This window comes from Teleopsis dalmanni, chromosome 1 (assembly GCF_002237135.1).
Source record: "Teleopsis dalmanni isolate 2A chromosome 1, ASM223713v2, whole genome shotgun sequence".
Lineage (NCBI taxonomy): Eukaryota > Metazoa > Arthropoda > Insecta > Diptera > Diopsidae > Teleopsis > Teleopsis dalmanni.
The window spans coordinates 20,948,098-20,972,058 of NC_051846.1; the positions used below are offsets into that span (position 1 = coordinate 20,948,098).

Genomic DNA, 23,961 nt, shown 5'->3' on the forward strand with positions numbered 1-23,961 from the left:
GTTGGTTGTCTAGGAGTTGGGTCGACCATATAGAATTGTTCGAAAATATTTAAAGTCGGTTTTGTTTTTTAGGAGTTTAACTTTCGAATTTCGGCAAATTTGCTTTTACCTTCATCAGGAGAATTCCTAATATTTCTTCGAAGTTGTTTTAACATCATATTGTGTTTAGTATTACCTATTATAAGATTTTGTCTAAAACAAAATAAAAAGAATAGCAAATAGTAAGCAGAAGAGACTTCGACTAACTCCAATATTTTCAGGCATCTTGAACATTTTCAAATATTGTAATTGATTAATCCAAAATTCTTTAATCCAACATTCTAATTCGAATGTACTTAAACACAAAAAATTTAAAGCACCATTCTTAACCGCTGCCAAGACACTTGAGAATGACATTATTTACAATAACAATTAACCAAATAAAAGTATTTGAAAACCATAACTAGTTAAGTGATACAAACTAGTTAAATGATACAAACTAGTTAAAAAACAATGTATGTTGAAGGAGCACATATATTCGACATCGGTCGAAGAGGTAACTCTAAAATCTAATTTGTTTGAAGATGTAAGATTAAAAAGGAACCTATGCAAATGCCAAATCTCTAAGATAGTTAAGGATTATACACATAATTCTTCTGAACTAAAAGCTTTCATACTATAAAGTTTAGACGTTCAATATCACGAAGCTATGCAGTTTTAAATTTTGTCGTTTTCTGTATTATTTATTTATTAAAATTTATGGAAATATAGTAGAAAAGTAATGTGCAATGAAGAGGTGTAAGTCAATTGAGAGTTGTAAAAGGATGGAGAATGCATTGAAAGAATTTCTGTAACTTATTGAAAATCTGTTACAGAAGCATGAATAAATTAAAAAGCAACTACGTGGGTGAAATGGGGTATATAGAGAGGTCCGTAGCGATTAAATAAATAAGTATATTTTGCTGGTATCAGCGAATAGGTAATTGAAACGAGCCTTAGAACAGATGGGTGAACCATATCAATAAGAGCTGTAATTGGTCACACATTAAGTGTGGTACGACTTGAGTATAGAAGGGAAGCATCATATGAAGTACTATTGCGATTGGGTATAGATGTTTTTATACTTGACGAGTAACTCTTTAGTACAAGGTTATATGCTAAGCTTTGTGTATGTTAAGTCTATTTGAAGAGAGGGACTTAAGGATAATTCTTACGATATCTCTTTAAGAGAGATATATAGGATATTGTGTCCTATATATTAATACTTTCACATTAATAATCCTAATTTTAGGTGTGCTTTAGTGTACATTTTCCATTATAACAAAAAAAATTATTAGTGTATTCAATAACATTTTCTGAAACTTTATACATCTTTATAATTTTTTTTCTTTTTTTTTGGGATCATCCGCACTACAAAATATTCTGTTTAATAAGTATTTTTTTATTTTTTTCAATTCCTATTCTTCAAGTCGTATTAGGTCGCACTTTTATTTATGATTATCATAAAGATATCAGGAATAACCATAACATAACCTTAACATAACTTGAGCCGTTCTCTGATTTCGGTTTCAGAGCATCGAAATGTAGAAAAGAACTAAAAAACCGATGAATTTTTAAGGCAAGCAAATACCATTCAAGAAGCTCTGTAACACTAATATTAAACGAGTTTTTTATATAGAATATTTTCAATAACGGATTTTAAAATTCTTGCAGTATGTATAACTATTAGGGCACTATAGCTTGAACACAATCTCAAATAAACATTATCAGTCATAAATAGAAGGAGATCTTATTAAACTATAAGATTAATAGTTTGAAATACTTATTAGATTACCAGCAGCAATAACTGACTTCTGTTTTCCGTTGGAGTACAGGCGAGCGAAATAAAAATTTCTCAAAATATATTACTTCTCCTAGACAGAGAAAAAAAAGTATTTTTCAATTCATTTATGCCCTGCTCTTTGAAGGCAAAAATGAGTTGCATTAGAACCGTTTGTCAAGAATCTTGTAGATCTGGCAATAAAACTGTGCGAAAGAAGTAATTGGTATTGATATTCGATTAATCATTTAAACCCATAAAACTTAACTTCTCCTGGAACAGGAGAATACTCCAACATTTCAACGACAGTCAAGGTTTGGCTTATTGATTTTCAGAAAACATTGGTGATTATTTTTAAATAGAATTTTAATTTTGTACTTCTTCCTTTCGATTAATAGTTAAGTTAATGTATATCTATTGGTTGAGAAGAGCGTCCATAATTGCTTTATAATTTTTTTTACTACAAGTGAAATTTTAAGCAGTCTTTTAATTTTAAAAAATAAAGAAATAAAAAATATTTAATTAAGTTGATTTTAACTTATATCGAAACATTAAGTTATGCTATTACTTATACGATTATTCTTAGCTAAAGCTGCAGCTTTATTATTTCTTAATTTTTTATTTTTTTCTTTAATTATTATGTTTTCATGTAGGACATCGTGTTTTTGTTTGTGAAATATTTTAAATACTAAATAATAAATCTGATTATTTTTTATCAAGTTTTCGTTTTCGTTTCTCTATAGTTTTCTATTTAGACAGACAGACAATGATTGATAGATAGTTTATATACGAGTATATAATAGACATCGAAACACATAAAAGGGCGCAAATATTATTTTTGAAATTTTCAAGACTTTTAATTTTATTAATTTATTATAATTTTAATATATTCGTAATTTTTAATAATTATTAAATTACTAAATTATTATATATATAAATTTTGGATATAATAAAAATTGTTTTTTTTTTTAGTTTGGATCGTAGTCTGTGAAACCATTTTTGCATTAAGACTTGTTTTTTTTAATTTCTTTTTTTGAAAATTAATTAAATTAAAAATAAGCAGTAAAATGTAGTATTAAAATGGAGTAGAACTCAGGTACAAATCAATATAAAACTAAATAAAATAAATTAAAAACAAAATAATTTGCAATTTGAAATTATAATTAAATTATTAGATAAGTATAAATGGAAGCTCCAATTTAAAAATTATAAAATAAAAACAAATGATTAAATTCTCAATTAAATATTTATTAAAAGAAATAATATTTACTTTATTAACTATGCATATCATTTAATTTTGAATTAATTTTAATATATAATATAATTTTTGCTAATTTACTAAATTAAAAATACACTTAATATTACAAAAATTCTTTACATTATATATACAATTTAATAATAATAATTTACAATTCTATTAAATAATAATTAAATAATTAGGCGCAACAAGTTGCTAACAGTGCTACGCTAAATAGTGAAAGTCCTTTAACTCAACACTCAACACTCAGCAGTCAACAAATCACATACTAAGTATTATTACTAAATATTGCCTTTGATTTGCGTTTAACATTATAAATTTGTAAATTTTATTTAATTGCATTTTAAATAAATTAAATCAATTAAAATATTTGCAATTATGTTAAAAGAATTAAAGAAATTGAAAAATACTTGAGTGTAGCACACAATTTATTAAAGCAACTATTCAGTAGCAACATGTTGCTGCAACATACTTACATCAATATTAACTACAATATTACTAATATTTTGCTTTACTATAAGCACTAACAACGAACAACATACATACATAATTTTGACATAAATTTTTGCACAGTCTTTACCTTAGTTGCATTAAATTTTGCCATAATAAAATACATTTTCTTTGGCCTACTAGTAGTAATGTTGCTATCCCAACTCAACATGTTCCTATACATGTTATGATGCGCCAGTTGTTGCAGTTGTGCATATAGCGCAGTTTTTGCTATTACAATTGCAACTCATGCTAGCATTGCTGCTGTTACGACGTATACTAGTTGCTGCTGCTGCTGCTGATGCTCCAGCTGCAGTTGATGTTGTTGCTGCTTCATTGCGATCGATTGAGCTAGTAGAATTTAAGCTGCAATTGCTACTCTTAAGTGTTTGCAATGATGTTGCTGCACTCTCCGCTACGATATTGTCGAGCAACATTTGTTGCTGTTGGAATTGTTTGAATTGTTGTTGCTGTTGCTGATAGCTTGCAATTGGCACCGTTACTGACAGGGGCGGTGTCGGTATGCGTTCTGTTGTTGCTGTTGCTGCCGTTGGAGACACGCTGATTGTTGTTAGTAGTTGTGTTGTTGGTGCCAGTCCGGCATAGATATTATTTATACCCGCAGCATTCGCTGTTGGAAGGTTTGTTTGCGTTGAGCTACCACCATAACTGCAGGCGGTCGTTTGCAGTGCTGCTGCTTTGGAGATGGGAAGCGATGTGATTGACGCCGATGATGCTAGCGACGAACATGTTGATGAGGCTGATAATGCTGTTGGTGATTTAGGTGAACTCTTACGTGAGAATAGTTTTGTTATTGCATTGGGTTTTGATTTGTGTTGTTGTTGTTGTTGTGTGGAACTATTGCTACCAGTACCGGCATGAAGTTGTTGTTGCGCTGTATGCGTGGCGAGCGTATAAAAGTTATAGGATGATTGTTCTGGAACGTCTTTAACTGTTTTGTTTGGAGGCGGTTTTATATAGGAGCGAGTTATTTCCGATTGCTATGAGTGAGAGAGAGAAACAAAAAAGAATTTTTTGGTTAAGTATCTCTTAGGGAATATGTTTAATTTATTCGCTTTTTACCTGATAACCTGTACGTAGTGGTAATATGCGATCTTGTCCCCATTCGCTATCAGGCAGTGGCACATGGTGTGGACAACGCAGTGTTTGTTGCTGTTGTAATTGATGTTGATAATGCTGATGATGATCATGACTATGGCTATTTACTGAGCTAACAGTACTACCACATGAACTGCCACTACTACTGCCACTGTTGCTGCTCCCACTGCCAGTATTGCCGTACTTAAGCGTGGTGGCTTCGATTCCACCGCGCGCTATATTGCTACTGCCATTGTTGGTTGCCGCCGTCGTGCTATTGCTACTGCCACTTCTACTATTATTAATACTATTTGTGGTATTGCTGCTGCTACTCCCACTGCCAGAGTTACCGTTTGCGTTCGGTGTTATCATGCGTTGGTAATGTTGATGTTGCTGTTGTTGATGGTGGGAATGTTGCTTATAATGATGATGAAGATGATTGTTGCTGTTACTGCTGTTTAAACTATTGTTGCTAGTGTTGCTACGAATCACAGATTCACCACGTACTGCCAAAAGCTCACGTGCTTGGAGTGCTTCTACACGCATTCTACAACTAAATTGCCCCCTAAATAAACAACAAGAAATAGAATAATTAATGTTTAATTTTTAAATGATTGAAATTAAATTTAACTTACCTATCATCGGGAGGTGTATTGAGCGATGTGCGGGTCGGAACGCCGAGCCGTTCCATTCCCGCGCAGCCGGCAGTCTGTACCGATAGCATCTGAAATGAAAGATAAAACTCGATTAGATATACATACATAGGGAATTACTTTTAATTATATAAAGAAGAATATTAGTAGATCGTACATATAGTATTCAAACCCACTAAAATTATAAAAATAAATTTATAAAAAAGAAACTATAATCTTGTAGGATTTATCTATTAAAAATTGAATAGATAGATAACCTATTTTTAGGTTAGGTTTTAGGTCAGATAACTGATTTTATTTTTCGTCATTAACTAAATAGTTTGCCAGTTTATAGTATAGTATATATGAGATGAAATCCATAAGGCAGTATGCAGCTGCCTTATAGATTTAAGGATATGTGATGCCATATTCTGTTGAGGAAGACGAAGTAATCAGGATGCTGCTGGAATGAACAGTACCTACTAGTACAAATCATTTACGACTTAGATCTCTTTGGTTTATTTTTAAGTCACCAAACTTGTCGGCATAATAGGAAGATTTGAGGTTATCTGGTGCCATATTATATTGAGGAAGACAAATTAGTCAAGATGCTGTTGGAATAAAGAGAATCGGCTAGCAGAAATCATTTTGGATTTAGTTGTCTTATGATTAAGGAGCTACAGAAACTAATGATAAACCATATATCAATATAAACTATATATCAGTTTTTATATGTTGTTTTTATACAATCCAATCATTATAACATATAATTCTTGTAATCCTTGTAGTCAACTCATATTTTATGTACACTTGAACAGTTGTGCCCCTGACCTAAGTCAATGTTTGTTGAGTTGTTAAATTAACCCACCGAAATTTTGTAGAGCACAAAAAAACTTCCAAGTTATTTTAAAAACTGCTGATGACTGTGCGCCATTTTGATTTTAATCTGTTATTTTTTTATTATTTTCCTTTTATTTTTCTGCGGAAGCCGTGTGTGCTCGTTCATATTTACGCATCAGCGCACCACCACAGCCATTTCTGCGCTCGCATATTTTAGTTTCCGTTCCAAGGATAACACGAAAATGGTTGGGCTTCATTGCCGTTGATGAACTGGGAGAGGCAGGCACAGTTTACGTCAACTTAAAAAAATGTGAGTAGCAAATGTAACGGGGAAAGCATAAAAATTGCACCCTACAAAAAATGTCCTTCAAACGTCGGATTCTGTTTTATTTCAGTGCGTAGTTTGGAAGTTTAGTTTCAAAGTTAGAAAGGAACTTGTGGAAATTTGTAATAAATTGACTTTTTTATGTATACAACATAAACTTTTTATTTAATTTTTTCTTTTTTTTTTGGTTTTTATTAAAGAAAGAAAAGCGGCAGCAAAAGCAATTTATTTCGTAAAATTTTTGTACAAGGGCAATTGTATTTTTCCCGAGATATCAGAGATCTGCGGACGTAATAATGCTGTAATGCAAATGGGAAACAGTGTGTGCACTTGGGAAATGCCCTTCTATGAATGTTGTAATTTCAAAAATCATTAAACTAGAAATTATGATACATAATACATTTAAGTCTTTAAGAAGTGGGATTGTTTTTTAATTCAAAAATATCATTAAAAAGATTTTTTGATTCAAGAAATAAGAATAACATTTTTGTTTTTCACCAAAAAACACAAACAAAAAATAAAAACGGAAGAAAATTTATTCACCAGATGTATTCCTAAAAGAATAACCTACGAATATACAAAAAATCAAAAACAATTTTTAACACATGGCAAGTGGTTTCATCGTTTCAAGAAACGCTATCCTCTATGAGTCCAGTGATTCTCTCTAACATAATATATGAACCGAAACCTTCAACTTTTTTGTGGTGAAAAGAACATTTTGCAATAAATTTAGTTTTGAACTAAATTAATACTTTCTCTCGTCTCTCAGAAAGACAAGACGACTATCGTCTATTAGACAGGCAAGACGACTGTTGTCTCTCAGAAACACAAGACGGCTGTCGTCTATCAGAAAAACAAAACGACTGTCGTCTCTCAGAAAGACAAAACGACTGTCGTCTCTCAGAAAGACAAGATGACTGTCGTCTCTCAGAAAGACACGACGACTGTCGTCTCTCAGAAAGACAGGACGACTGTCGTCTCTTAAAAAGACAAGACGACTGTCGTCTCTCAGAAAGACAGGACGACTGTCGTTTCTCAGAAAGGCAAGACGACTGTCGTCAATTAGAAAGACAAAATGACTGTCGTCTCTCAGACAAGACGACTGTCGATTCTCAGAAAGACAGGACGACTGTCGTCTCTTAGAAAGACACGACGACTGTCGTATCTCAGAACGATAAATGACGTTTAAATACCAATTACTTAACATGAATAACACAACGTCTACACTACTGGCTAAACTTGGGGGAGGTTTTTGCACAGACTATCACTTTTTCACTACAAAAAATATACAAAATTTTATTTGCAAGAACACTTAAACGTTATTCTCCAAACCGTTACTTTCATCTAAGTCAGTTCTTTAAATGATATTCATTTTTATGAAATTGATATAAATCTATTTTGACTGCATTTTTATGGATTTATTCACATATTGCCGATATGCATCATCAAATTATTATTATATCATATCTTTCCTAGTCTTGGATTCTTATGATCCATGAAATACCATCCTATGTGTTTCTTTCGCTTGTCATGGATTCTTATGTTCCATGAAATATCATCCTAGGTGTTTCTTTCGCGTGTGCATCAGTCATATTTTTTCTAGTCTTGGATTCTTATGATCCATGAAATACCATCCTAGTTGTTTCTTTCGCTTGTGCATCAGTGCCGGGCACTCCCAAGCACATGGTATGTAGTTTCTCTCTCTTCTCTATAGTATCTGCAGTCTGAGTTGGATTCAGTTCCTGACTGCAATAGGTGATTATTCAATCTACAATGATCGGTCAATAGTCTCGCAATAATTCCTAGGCTATTTTTTGAATATGCTATGCAGTCTTTGAAGCGTTTTAGGTTGTAAGTTCTTAAAAGCATTTAGATTGTGATAGTCTTGATAGCCTTTCCCAATAGAGTTCTCATATTATTAGAAGCATCTTTTAGAAATCTTCCCTCTATTATTATTTTATTCTTGTATTTATATATTATTCTATAATATATGTTATTTTTATTTCAAAAAATAAAGATAAAAATATAATTTTAATAAAACATTGTCAGGTTTTCAGATATTATAATAAAATCTTTATTTAAGAATGAGTAGTTCTCCATACGGAGAACTACCTAAATTGTGAAATTATCATGACTTAAATAGTATTCGTCAAAAAATTGTTAAATGTCACAGTATTATGTGACAGAATACATACATACATACACATTGAATTTGAAATAAATAAAAAAAAAAAATTGAGAGGTGATTTGAACAGTAGTGAATTACAACAACAAAGTTTTTATATTTATTAATTAATATATTTTAATGATAGCAGAAATTGTAAGAAAAAATAATAATGTATTGTAGATATCATATATCGAATTTTGCTAGATTATAAAATTGTTCTTATAATAAACCAGATAAATAATTACCAGAAGAATTTAAATTGAATATTTGCCATATAAATCCATCCAAATCATTAAATAATCAATGCAAAATCACTTTCGAATAGTTTTTCACCCATCTCCAAGTGTCTTAAAGAAAATATATTCAATTCCCAAATCAAAAAAAAAAAAAAAAGAAAAAAAAAATTAATTTGCCAAAATAGCACAAATCGTAGCACATAAGTGCACATGTTTATTACTTTTTCTACACGACATGTGACTGTGTACATGTGTAAGTGTCGACATGCGTACGTGTGATAATTCAATTCACCTGGTGGCAATGAGACAAGAAGACGTCACCTAATTTTTTGCTGAATTTGACAGAAAACAAAAAAAAAAAAAAAAAAATTAGGAGAAACAAAAAAAAAAAAAAAAATAAATAAAATGAATACGAGGTGTTTATATGATAAAATTCACGTTCACATTACAAAATGTAGCACGTACGAGACGAATTATAATAATTTTTTTTTGTATTTCGTCGATTTTCTGTTTGAGAAAAGTTAGTCGACATTCTGTGATGGGAAGGAAAATGAGGTACAAAGGGAGCAGGAAAAGTTTCATAACTTTAAAATTTAATAAAACCTAAACAAAAACGTCTTTTGAAAAACGTTAGAAACGACGATATTTTATTGTTACCAAACAAAAAAGTATATAACTCAGTTTGGGATTATGTACTCGCTGCTCTGTATATAACGTATAGTAGAATACATAATCTGCATAGAAAAAATGCATTTACATAAAAGCTCATATTTACAATTCGGTTTGCCATTCAAATTGGCAACAAAAAATGTTTGCGGCCTTTTCTGTCATGTCCTGTACCAACGACATAAAAAATTTTTTGACTTTTTTGTGGCATATATAGATACATTCACACGATTATATATGTAAATACATTTATATACGTATGTGTCCGTAGTTGTGTATATGGTTTCTGAAGAGTCTAAATTTTATGTTTGTTCTTCTGTAGATAAAATATTTTTTAGCGACTCTGCGTCTGACAAAAGTCTAACGTGTTTCTGTTTTGGCTGTGAATGGCAGCATTGCAGTTGCCTTAGTTGGATGCAAGCCAAAAAACTGTTCAAAAAGATAAAAAATGAGATTCTATTTTGCTGTCATATACGAGTATATATGTTAGATACAAGCTGGGATGTACTCTCATATACCCCGTATGCGCGCCATTAGTGGATGCAAATACATAGCATTTTATTAAGCCGAAAACGTTTGTTCTTGGCATGAAAATAAATTTTGGTCTTTAACGTTTAGTGACGAAAATGGGAAATTTTATTGTAAATAATGCTTCTAAAATTCATGGCATTTGGTATTGTATACTGTTTTATTGGAATATTCAAAGTTGAAATAGAGAACTCTTGGCTTACATTCACAAAATGTCTGAGGTTAAACGAGAATGTTAAAGAGTATCAAAAAGTTTTCATTGAAAATATACATTTCTAAAGTAATTAGAAGTAACAATATTAAGGATACTTATTTCAATCATTTTAATTAATTAAAACAAAAAAGAATTAAAGAAAAGAATAAGATTATTATTTTTTTATTATAATTATTTTTTTTCTTCATTCGAGATATAGCTAAAATGCAACCTAGGCTTCACTCACAACACTTCTTCCCTCCTTTTGATTTTTCTTAACCGTTTTCCAGTTATTCAGTTATGTGGTTGAGGTACTTCCATGTACCTCAATTAGCGATTTTGCACCATTTTGCTACCACGTTCCTCTCAAAAACCCTACTATAGAAGAGACTAGAGACTTAATCCATTCCGCCGAATTTAGATAATTTAATAGGACTTTCGTCTTCACCGTTGAACAGTCTGATAAACTATCAAAGAAGTATTTTCCTAAGAACCTATATCTTCTGGACACCAAAGCCGGGCATTCAAAGAGAAAATGTATTATAGTTTCTCTCTCCTACGGGTTTCTTCTTGATTAACACTATAAATAAAGTATAATCTTAGCCTACCATACAACAAACTTAGTAGATATTACTTCTTGATTGACACTATACTATAACTCAAGTATAATTTTAGTCTACCAAACAAAAACCCATCAGATATGAAAGTTTTTTCCACTATTACTTAGTTATATGTATGCAGTACAACTTTTTATTATGATTATTATGAATTATCATTGCCGCTACAGCTAACATATAGTCCTGAGGACCCAGTTTTTCAGTCCTACCAGTTCGTCAAATTGTTCTAGATCAGTACTCACTCATTCAAGACAGCGAACTATAAGCGATTACATACCAGTATATATGTAAATGCAAAAACTACTATAGTATATAGAAGAGACGTACAACTAATTTTTAGGATTAGGCGTTAAACTGACACAAAAATTAAAATGCTTATTTTTCAAGTATGGCAACATTATGGATTTTGTACAGCGGCTACTAAAACTTTGGTTGATTTAATTGTGTTATAAATTTTAAAAATATTTTTTATGAATGAAAAAGCTCGTTTGGAAAAAATTAATATATATTTACATATATATGTTTTATTTGTATACCTTGATAAGTGTATATTTTTTTATAGATATATATTTCATTTTGTATATAGAAATGTGTATATAAATGTATGTGGATCACTGTTTATATAGACAGAGGCCAGATACTAAAATTCTAATAAAATGTATTCAATCGTGATTTTGTAACAAAATTAAAGGAAAAATATACCAGAAATCCGTACTATGCCCCCGCCCATTTTTGCTCTGTACGTACTCGTATTTTGTTGGGTGTTTATTTTTATTTATTTGCTACTAAAATATTTTTCTTAATTTTATTTACTTGTCTGTCTGCATTCTTTGCTATTGTCTAGTCGGTGTTTGTTTTTCCGTTTCAGTAAAAATTTTAAAAATAATTTTGCCATTTCTACTTTTTTTTGTATTAATTTTAAAAATTATTTTTTTTTTAAATCACTATAGCATAAATAAAAAAAAATTTTTTTTTTTTTAAAAAATGCTATGAAGAATTTTACGGATATATATTTTTTTGTGTTAATTTTTTTTTAATGAATTTAATTGATTTATTTTATATTATTAACTGAATAATAATGCTTATCAACGCATTAAATTTATATAAAATTTATTTGTTGAAAATATTTTATTTTATTGTTTGCAAAGGCAGGCAGGCGACCGACTGCATGCGACTTCTGGCCATTAAATAGGTTCGTTAGCTTTGCCATAGACTGGCAAGTGTTTCGAAAACACCGTCAGTCCGTCCGCAATCGCAGACATTGACCTATTTTAAATGCATACAAGAGCTTTTTTTTTTCTTTTTACACTGTAAAGATACTTGGTCGTATGTTTATGTCTATATGTCTCAATGAATGAAATGTGCATACGTAAAAACAAAATTAATAAAAAAAATTATATTTTCTGCAATAAAAAATTGCAAAAAAAAAAATATAAACAAAAAAAATGAAATAAAATTTAAATAAATTAATAAATCCATTGAGTCTGACGGCAACTGATGCCAGGCCAAGTCAAGCCAATTGGGCACACAAATGTCCTCGCTGCTGCCGTCACTGCACTTTTCTGCATACAAAAATATGCATTTTATGCAATTTACTGCTACGTCAGCGGCTGCTGGCATCTCAGAAGACGAGGCATGCGTGTCGCTGAACTTTAATTGGCACATTTCGATAATAAAAAAGAAATGATGTGAAATCATAAAAGTTAAATAAAACTTAATATAATAACTACAAAAAAAAAAGATGAGAAAAATATATAAAATTTAATTATATTAAATAAAAATAAACGTATAACTTTAAGACTCTAGATTTTCGTCTACCCAGACTTTGGCTGCGTTTATTACTGCAGTTTAGTTGTGGTTTATTTTATATTATTTTTTTTTTAATTTTAATCATCCAAGTTTTTATGATGATTTTTATGGAGGACAGTGCCAGCCAGAGAACGTTGTAAACTAAATTAACATAAATTTTAATAAAAATGCAGACAAAAACGTAAAAACATATGCCATTAAGTTGCCAATTTTAGTTTTTATTGTGTAAAAATATTTCATTCTTTGTGTAAAAGTGAAATTTTTAAGAAATATTTTAACAAATCTGTGTATAGTCCTATTACAGAGAAAAATGATCTATAACTGACCTGTGGCAGAATAAATAATATAGTATGATTACTCACTCATGCATTATATTAGATATAGGTTAGGTTAGGTTGGAGTGGTGATTTTGTGCCCAAGAAAGCCCACTTAAGCTCAAATAATTGCCCGTTGTGATACCACAGGATTGACGTTTGTTTATATTAACTATTAAAGATTAGCAATTGACCAACGCCATAAGGCAACGACTCCCCTATTAAGTAAATATGAACCAACCAGAGAATTCTATAAACTCAGCTAAGTCCCTAATTTTGTACGATGACAGCTAGGTGAGGTCGTCCGGTGCCACTTAGATTTAAGATATTCTCATAGCTAAACATGGGCATTAATACATGAAATGGAGTACAGTTCCTCTTTATACTCAGACCTACAACCACAATAAAATTAGATGTAGTTAAATAAATTAGATATAGTGTTCGTAAGAAGTCATTCAAACCTACATTAAGCAGGTAAATTTAGCGAAACTCATCGGACTTAAAGTACTATAGTCCGATGTTGTAAGTATTTTAACATTAGACCCTAATCGTTTTCACACATTCTCCGCTTTCTTCAAAAGAGTTGAAAGTTTTTGTAATTATCAAAATGGGTTTCACTGTGAACCTTTACAGTCTTAGTGCTGTGGTGCGTTTTACAAAACATTCCCCAAAAGATGTAACAATGGTGTCACAATGGACTTTCAAAGTTTGAGTGTTGTGTTTTTTTTGTCTATAAAATAGTCCCCACTGGGTGGTTTTAGTGGGTTAAAGTCTCACAATGGTCCTTTGCGATCTAAAGAGTATCTCCTTACCGCTTTCACATAATCTCTGCTACCTTAAAAGAAGTCGAAAGTTTTTGTAATTATCAAAACGGGATGTTTCCATGGACCTTTACTTCTTAGTGCTGTAATTCTTTCTACAAAACATTCCCCAAAAAGTTGCAAGTGGATTAAAATCACACAATTGTGTCACAATGGACTTTCAAAGTTTGAGGGCTGTGTATTTTTTGTCTACAAAATAGTCCCCACTGGATGGTTTTAGTGGGTTAAAGTATCACAATGGTTTCACAATAGACCTTTGCGATCTGAGTGCTGTGATGCTTTCTGCAAAACGTTTCTCAAAAGGTGGTTTTAGTGGGTTAAAATACCTCTATTGGACGTTCGCAGTCTGAATGCTGTGATTCTTTCTAAAAAACTTTCCCAAAATGTGGTTTTAGTGAATTGAAGACTTACTATAGTGTGGTCTGAGTGCTATAATTCTGTCTACAAAGCAATACCAATAGATGATATTAGTGGGTTAAAACTTTACACGGTGGTTTTCGATGTTTTCTGATAAACACAAAAATAAAGAAGTGTTTATCAAACTGGAAACTAGTGCATCGTATCAGAGTAGCATTATTCTAGGAACTGAAATAAGTATTATAGATGTTAGTTCTTGATCACACTTTACATATCTCAATTTAAGTCTAAATTAAAGTTATTATTGTTAGAATAGAAATCAAGTTCTCTTAAATTGAATAAATAAAAACATTTTAATTTAGAAAATCAAAAAGTGCCCAAAAATTTAATTCTTTTTTTTGGAGATAGCAAATACATTGTAATTACCAGCATGTAGGCAAACTCATTTAAGTGCCTTCAGACTAAGAGACAGACGTGACATTGATACAAATTAGTAACGCCAAGGTAACGTAAAGGTCTGATTAGTATTCCGTAAAGTGTTAAGGGAGAAATTTCGAAAGTAATTTAGCATGAAACCTGCTCAAAGGAAGTTAAAGGCAAGTAAGTAAGCCAAAAAAAAAAAAAACAACAAAACGTAGTGGAATTCAAAATTCAAAGAGAAAGTCATCAGGCACTCACTTCAGACTTAACACGCCCACATTTTTTATTTAAGAAGCAAACGCTAATTAGCAAAAAATTAAAAAAAAAATGTATAAAAATACAATTCAGTGATAAAAAAAAAATAATTAAAAGAAAATATAAATAAGTGAGATAAACAAAGTAAGTCCTTTAACGCTTAAATAATTTTTTTTTTATTAAGCTTTTTTTCTTCTATTTTTGGGGATTTTTATAGTCGCAGTCGTGACAAAACAGGATGTTTTGTATTCAGTTTCATACTTTGTAGTAAGTACTTTTGGAACAAAAACAAGCTCACTCGTCTACAAGAAATGAAAATGCAGTTTCTTCTTCACTTGCGAAACTTGAGCCCTTAAAAAATTATTTTTTAAAAAATAAGGAATAAAAATCAGAAAGAAAAAAGTTGTATCTGAAGTGCAAAAAAGCAAATAAAGTGGAAGAAATTTTATAAATCCACATACCTTTGGCAAACTTAACTGACTGAGTGAGCTGCTTACGACGTATCTGTTAGAGTATCTCAATCCGTCTGTTTGTCAGTCTGTTTATCAGTCTGTCGGTATGTAAGTCTACATGCAGTCTGGTAACCAGTTCATAGTAGTTGGAAGTAGTTCGGGGCTCAGTCAATATGAAATTAGGTTAAAATGTTTACTCAAGCGATATGGTAATTGTTATTAACCTCAATATTTTCCCTTCTCTTGCCTTTGACGACTGTTTCATTATATAAAATATACAATATTATATATATATATTTATATTAATGTGCATATATATATTTTTATATATAAAAATAATTTTTTAAAGTGCAACTTTTGGCCATGAATTAAATTGTAATTTTTTTCTTAAACCCTTTTTTAAGCCCTTTTGTTTTTATAAACTTATTTGTGAAAGTATCTCACATGTGCTGTCGGTTTATTTATTTTATTTTTATTTTTATATTTTTTTTAGTGAAAAAATTTTGAAAAATATGTCAAAGTTACTCCCCATTTTTTACCGTTTCGATGGGATTAAAATCTCTGAAATTAATTTGTATCTTGTTATCTTTAGGTTTATGCGAGTCGGCGCATCTGTTATTGTTTTGATCGAATTTTTGGGATTTTATTTTTTTTTAAATTTGGTTTTTATTTTTTTTGCATATTTATAAATTTTTCCTTTAAATTTATGTGACATGCGGGGATTCTGATTCAGATTTTGTTTCTGGTTTGTTTTTGTTTACTTTCTGTTAGCAGCAATCAAAACAACATTTTTGTCAAGGATTTTTGGCAAGTGCAATTTTTATTTTATTTATTTTTCATTTATTTACTTATTTACTTATTTATTTGTTTACTCTTCTTCTTCTTCTTTTTCACGGACGAGTAGACTTTTAAAATAAATTAGCCCCCAACAAAGTTGCCAGCAGTCGGTCAGGCAGTGAAGCTAGCTGCCTTGGAATTATACTCCTAATACTCGTAATTTATAAAAAAAAAAAAATAATTTAAGCAAAGTTTTAATTATAGTAAAGTACGACAAATACAGGAGGGGATTTAGAAGTTAATTGGTGTCTGCTGTGGAAATTCTAATTAATATTTTATACTTTAATTGTTTTTTTTTTTTCTATCGTATTTAATTATTTAACTTTTAAGAATTTCAAGCGTAAAGATTTTGTTTACCAAAGCAATTATATACTTTCCTCGTACTTTGAAGAACAAGAAAACTTGAAGAGCACAAGTGAGCTCTGAGGCATAACATTGTTTTAGAAAAAGTAATATAAAGTAGCATAATGTTGCTTTATATTGAATATGCTACGTGTTAGCAAATTAGGGGGAGTGTTTCCTATAAAATATATTACTTCTTCATGAGAAAAATAAATAAATCAGTAAAATAAATTGTGAAATTTGTTGTAGTTTAGTTATTACGATGACCCCTATTGGTAGGTGCCTTTAGTTAAGATGACAGTTAGAGTGAAATTTTTAATTACTAAAGTAATTTTTTTTTAAAGTATAAATTTTTTTTAAACTAGAAAACTCCTGAAAGCAAACTAGAATTTTGAATAAAGACATGATTGGTTGGTGCCTTTCGTTGAAATAACAGTTACTTGAAATTTTCAATTACTAAAGTAATTATTTTTAAAAGCATAAAGTTCCTATATATCATTTAAAAAAAATGATATATAGTAATCTAAAAGCATATTAGAGTTTTAAATAAGGTTGAATTAAAAAGAGCACTTTTACTCTCTATTAAATATGAGGTTTCTTCATAACCCCTCTCTACGCATTGAATGGTTTATTGTTTATCACTTCATCAGACTAAGCAATAATTGACTTCCGATCGGCTACTCGAGCTACAAAAGAACTCGTCTTCGACATAATATTATATATTGTTTCATTATAAAGAACTTTTATTCTATGATTGTAAGATCAATCATTCAATCATGGAGACCTGATGAAGAAGTCAAAAAACTTATTAATATTGACAACTTTATATATTGACTATAAAAGGAATGAGTATATATATAATAAAAAATATAAAAATTATTGAAAAAATATTTTTTTAAAACTTAACGATGATAGCCTTTTAATAAAAAATAAGTAATATGTGTTCTTCCTATATATCCGGTAAAATAACGATATCTTTAACTATGTTAAGTTGAAATTCTCAATAAGTTAAAAAAATTGTTAATGTGAAAATTTTAACAATTTAATACTTTGTAAAACAAAATTCTTGTTCAGTTGAAAACTTATAACCTCGACATTTTTAGTCGAGATAATAAGTTCAAGTCCCCCCTTTAATAAGTTGTCCCCCTTTTCAATTAGAAATAGATTTTTGTTATAGAAAACGATAGTCTTGATTAAAATCCGTTAAAGCATATTTGAATAAAGTCATAGTATCTAACCTAAACATGTATACGGTACTATTGAACCTAATTTAGGAATTCGAATGAGCGAATTCAATCTGAATACATCGGTTACCAATAAATTATGACCGTACTTATCTACGCAACTATTTTTCGGTCTATAAATGCCACATAACATTGAGGCACCACAATTCATAATCATACAACTCAAGAATTTACATTATTGAATTTTTTTTTTTGGATTTGGAAATGTCTTCACTCTTACATCCCTTTTCTATTGGAAATAGATTTCTTGTCATAGAACATTAAATTTTTAATTAAAATCCGTTAAAGTATGTTTGGAGAAACTCCTAGTAATTAAACTGGACATGTAAATGTCACTGTTAAGTGTAATTCAAGTATCTAAAGGAGTGAATTCTGCCTAAGCACGTCCTTTATCAAAAAAATAAATATTTATTTACCATACTTCCATCTTATAATTGCATTGTAGTATACTTGAAGAAAGTCTTATATACTGTCCTGGAGAAATTAAAGTTATTATTTAAACATAGTTCAAGAATCCAGATACTATATGGTATGAAGAAGTCACTGCATCTGGATGATTGTTTCTCCACATATGCATTGAAATAATAAACATCAAATAAAAATAAATCTATAAATTTAGTAAGAAAAATAAAAGTTATTGCCTCCCAACTTAGTTTCCTTAAAGTTGACAATAATTGCGGTTGCGATGCGATTGCGATTTAGTCGCTGACACAATTAGGTAAGAGCAATTTTTTCGTAGTGCTCAGTTCAATACACAGCAAAATAAACTCTATTCAAACATTCAAGTAGCGTCTGAATGGGGTATTAAATTTCTATTAATGTGCTACTGTACTATGTTGTGGAGACGTGAGGCGGTGGTGCTGCGTGGTGCTGTACGTGGAGAAGAAAAAGTAGAACTTAAGTGCATATTCGTTTTCTTCGGAGGCACTTAAAATCGAGTCTACTTGCTCGTATTGTGTTTTAATGATATTTTTTGTGTGTCATAGAAACTTTTCGCTATGAAATTGTATGACTTGCAGCAGCATCTGAAGCAGCGCAACATTAGAGCAACACAGCAACCCAGGAACACAATACGAGTAATAGCAGAGTAAGTCGCAAGAAAATTTTTGCGCTGCAGTAACGAAATTTGCTCAACTTTAACCTTTTCTTTGGGTCTCGGAGTAAATAAGGTTGGATTTATAGAAAAACTGATGGTAATGTTTATTTTTTTTTTTTTGCAGTGCATAAACGCAAGCATACCCTTGCACCACCACAACAATCGACTTTTTGCCAACAGACCGCCGACGCCCACTTGCGCATTATTAACTTTTAATGCTAAAATAACAAAAACAAAAGAGCAAAAACGTTAGAAGCTAAAAACAAACTAACTGCATTGCAAAAAAAAAAAAAAAAAAATAATAATGCTAAAAGCAAGCAGAGAAATGTGAACAGGATGAAGGATGATGAAAAAAAAACAAAAGAGGACAGAAAGAAAAACTAATGCAAATCCAACAGAAAATGTCTGCACGTGTCAAAGTTGAAATGAAGTAGAAATGTAAGAAGAAAATTCTCTACATTTCCCTTTGCATTGCATTTATTGTATGCGTGCTCTTCTCCATAGTGTCTTATACATCTGCCCCTTCTCTCTCTGTCTCTCTCTCACGAGGTCTCTCTCGCAATTGTGGCCTTTATGCTCTTGCTACTGGTTTAAACAAACACTGCTATGCTCAGTCTACTGCAGTTTTACTCCTTTTAACTTTACCCGGTACCCGTTCCACACTCCATGCTCCACGCCACTCTTACACAAACTACACCCACACACTCAGACGACAAGTAAATAATGTATGGCGCGCATATAAGGAAGCAAAAGTCCTTGAAGCTTGCAGACGACTACGAAATAGGGAAGAATAAAAAAATATAAAATTTATTCGTACAATAAAATAAAATAAAATGAAATAAAGTAGACAGTAGGAAAACGTTGATGTAGAAGTAGAAGATATGTAAGAAGTAAAAAGAAAACTCTAAGTTAAATTGGTTTTTCTGTTTTTAGGCTCCTATTATGCAACATAAAGGATCATAATGATGATACAATTTGGGTACATGACAGCAGGCGTCTGAAATTTCTTCCTTCTATTCTATTCTTCTATAGTACGAATATTTGGTTTGGCACATGCACACATTCTAACTGGGCAGACAAACAGAAAGATAGATGGTTAGACAGACAGACAGACAAACAGAGAGATAGATGAATAGACAGACAGACAGACAGACAGAGAGAGAGAGAGTGAGACAGAGAGATAGATAGACAGACAGAGCGCCTAATATGATTTTATAACGAATGCAGACGGTTTGATTTATCGACTGACTGACTGTCAGTAGGTTAGTTTTGTTATGTGGTTAGCAGTAATGTTGCGAAATGTTGTGGGTGATAAAAATTGTACATTATTGTACATAAAAGGAGGGAACCAGACAATTTTCCACCCATGTGCATATTTTGGTTTAGAAGTTTTTGTTTTGCTACTACGCCTCTGCATACTGGCTGGCATGCTAAGTGATTGCTTATGCCTTAAGATATTTTATGTCTTAGAATCGTGTATTTGATTTTATTTCTTTAAATTGATATTGTCTCTGAAATGTACTGCTAATGTTCGTATCCATAAGGATAAATAAGAGCGCATTACCAATACCCAGTGTGACAGCAAAATTAATGCATTTTAAGATACTTTTTCAAATATTCAAATATTTATTTACCTTTAGGTTTTTGCTTGTAAATATATATACTAACAAAATTTTAATATGTAAATAAATGTTAGTATTGACTTTTATAGCAATTTTGGTTATGGCAATTGGCAAGAAATATGAAAATATAAAAAAAATCTTTATATAAACTTAAGCAGTACTCGTAGTACTTGTTTGTTATATAAATTTGGGCCAAGTAATCTGAGGAAAGAGTTTTGCAGTTACCCATTTCAGTAAGAAATACTTCTATTTATTTTGGATAGAGGTTTAAGCCTTAAGGCCTTTGATTACAATGAGTTGAGTTCTTTTTTTTAAAGAGAAAAAAAAATATTAAGTGTACATGAGAAGTCTTTTGTTGTCAGCAATTCATACTTAAAATATGCCGTGGGCGTCTATTAAGTTACTTTTCTAACCTTTCTTAAAGTAAATAAATGAATTTATAAGAAATAAAAATTTTTTTAAATTAATTTTTTCTTATATTAATACCAATTGCTGACCTTCTTTTAAGTTCTCTAATACCTTTACCGCATTTTGAAAGGTTGAAAGGCAGCCAAATCTTGTTCACTGCCTTCAGCTGACTGACTTCTTATTTAATTTTATTAATTTCAGTTTATTTCATATCTTCCTACATTAATATATAGAGTATTATGGTATTATGTCTATTGTATAGCAGCAGCTCTATGTGCAAATTCCCTCCTTTTGGCATACATTTCAGGCATTCCATCTTTCTATCTAATAAATGCCAATGTTGGCAGTTTTTGTTCAACAAAGGACTCATTGTTGCCTACAGTGTTGGCTATGTATTCTTGTTTTTTTTCTTCTTGTGTTCTTATGTCAGTACGACGAGTATGCCTTTTGCCTCCATTAGGCAAGCTTTGTGTCTGATGAAGACAGACGCATAAATTAATTAATAAAAAGGCTGTTAAAAGTCTACTCAGCTCACACACAACAAAACATTATTTAAAAGCAAACAAGCAGAAAAGTTATTTTTGAAATGTACATTAAATTAATAACACTGAAAGATTTTAATAAGAAAAAGCAACTAGAAGTTGACTTCAGTTTAAGGGAATGCATTTTTAAGTAGAATTTTATGAGTTTTATTGGCTTGAGTGCACACATCCTAGCACTGCAGCTCAAGGTTTGACCTCCTTCCAAGTGTCTTTCATCGCAGACAACCACCGACTGAGGCTGTTAAAATGCTGCGAAATATGTTATTCTTTAAGTGTAAATCTCTTATATGAAAGCCTTGCAGTAATGATAATACAGTCGAAAACGGTTATAATGATATTGAAGAGACTGCCACAATCAGTTTGTTAAAGTCGGAGTACTATTTGAGCCAATGCTTCCCTTAATTTTTTCTTCCAAATGTCATGTAAAGTCATCATCAGTTTACAGGAATGTACGAATCGACACAAACCGGTGATTATAACCGATAATTGTTATAAGCGATTTCTACTGTATTAGTTTGTGAAGATTAGAGTACTATGTGAGCCTAAATCTGCTTTAAAATTGTCTAGTAAATGCTACGTTCAGTCATCAACAATCAATAGGCAAGGCATGTTGGGACCGATTTAGTTTGTCGTTATTACTAAAAGTCGTTATAAGTGATTTCGACTGTATTAGTTTGTTAACGTCGGAGTTCTTGGTGAGCTAAAGCTTCCTTTGAAATTGTCTAAGAAATTCCAGTCATTATCAGTCTATAATCTATAAGAAGTCAATCTATAAGAACAATAATCGCTCTCAATCGTTTTCAGAATTTTTCCTTTCTCTCTTTCGTACTAAATGCACATTGCGATATTATTTTTCTAATGATGGTATGATTGAGCTTTGATGTCACATGAACATATTTCCTAATGAATACTGTATGTCTTAAAGAATCGAATGAGTGACTTTTTTTCTCGACCAAGGTTGTTTTACCCTCAGCTCAAAATCTGCATTGTCCATTCTATCTTTATTAAATGGGGAGAAAACCGGCCAAATTTCTTAGGAATGCAACTGCTCCAGCACATTTTTTTATAAAACAGACCTTCGAAGGGGAATTTTTTTCGTTCCGGTTCAAAACAAAAAAAATATATCGGTTCGAATCTACTTTTCATTCCAACAAAAAATATAGGTTTTTTTCGGTTTTCGGTTCAATATATTTTAGATATACACAGTGTTCGCTAGAGAGCACGAACACAGACTCATGTAAAGTGAAGATTAATTGCACACTCTTTGCCTAACATTTACTAGACTAAGAGTAAATAAATAAATTTTTTTTCCAATTTCATTCTAAAAATGAAAGTTTAGAAGAATAATATTTATTTCATAAATATATTTTTATATAAATTTTTTTAACTTACGGGTACAGGTGGTTCCGGCTCGGTATGTAAAAGGGTTTGATCTTCTGGCAAAAGCGGAATGCCTGGTAATGCCAGAGCACCTGTGGCACGTCGTGTAAGTGTCGCTACACGATAACAATATGAGACCGCAATTAAAATGCTGATGCATGCGACACCAAATGAAATGCCGAAAGCTATTGCAATGATGCGACCTGAAATTAAAATAATTGAAGAAACAATAAGTATATCATATAATATTTTTTATTTGTTATATTTTATATTTAATATATGTATTTAGTATAACAAGTTAATAGTCCACTAATGAGGACTGTAACAGTCTACTAAGAACAACTCTAACAGTCTATTAAGGCGGATTCTAACAGAGTATTAAGATGGACTCTAAAAGTCTATTAAGGAGGACTGTTACTGTCTTATAAAGAGTACTGCAACAGTCCATTCAGCAGGTCTGTAATAGTCTATTCAGAAGGACTGTAACAGTCTTTTCAGGAAGACTGTAACAGTCAATTCAAAATGACAGTCTATTCAAGAGGACTTAACAGTCTACTGAGGAGGACTATAACAGTCTACTGAGGAGGACTGTAACAGTCTACTGAGGAGGACTGTAACAGTCTACTGAGGAAGACTGTAACAGTCTACTGAGGAGGACTGTAATAGTCTACTGAGAAGGACTGTAACAGTCTACTGAGGAGGACTGTAACAGTCTACTGAGAACAACTGTAACAGTCTACTGAGGAGGACTGTAACATTCTACTGAGGAGGACTGTAACAGTCTACTGAGGAGGACTATAACAGTCTAACAAGAAGGTCTGTATTGCTTCCAAAAAATGCAGATTATAATTGAAGTTGTTAATTCTATACTAATCGGTGCTTTTATGTTTGTAACAAAGCCTTAAATTATCTAAAATAATTTATATATTTTTTTTGGTCAAGGAAAGGTTTCAATAATATATATTTATATACAGTGAAAATACTGTTAAATGGGCGCTTTCAGAAACGGTGAATTTTTAATACGATATGTTTCTGGTTTTCAGATTTTATTATTTCATACAAATTGGTTATTTTTAAAGGTTAGAACTGTTAGTATAAGAGATGTGCTGATCTTGTCTTTATCCGCTCAAGAAAGTTTTTATTTGTTTTGTTTTTTATATTTTTTTGTTCAAAATTAAAAAGATATTTTTTTCAAAAATGGCAATTAATATTTAT

The 23,961-nt window shown here is 31.0% G+C and overlaps 1 protein-coding gene across 1 annotated transcript; it reads right to left on the reverse strand.

Annotated features, from left to right (window-relative positions):
* Nucleotides 1–3,419: 3,419 nt before the first annotated feature.
* On the reverse strand, nucleotides 3,420–22,949 carry LOC119668802 (putative uncharacterized protein DDB_G0288537). Its single transcript, XM_038078444.1, has 4 exons — nucleotides 22,759–22,949; nucleotides 5,279–5,367; nucleotides 4,629–5,208; nucleotides 3,420–4,546 (listed from the first exon to the last, which is right to left on the reverse strand). The coding sequence occupies exons 2-4, from the start codon at nucleotides 5,365–5,367 to the stop codon at nucleotides 3,731–3,733; spliced, it is 1,485 nt and encodes a 494-aa protein (XP_037934372.1). The 5' UTR covers nucleotides 22,759–22,949; the 3' UTR covers nucleotides 3,420–3,730.
* Nucleotides 22,950–23,961: the final 1,012 nt, after the last annotated feature.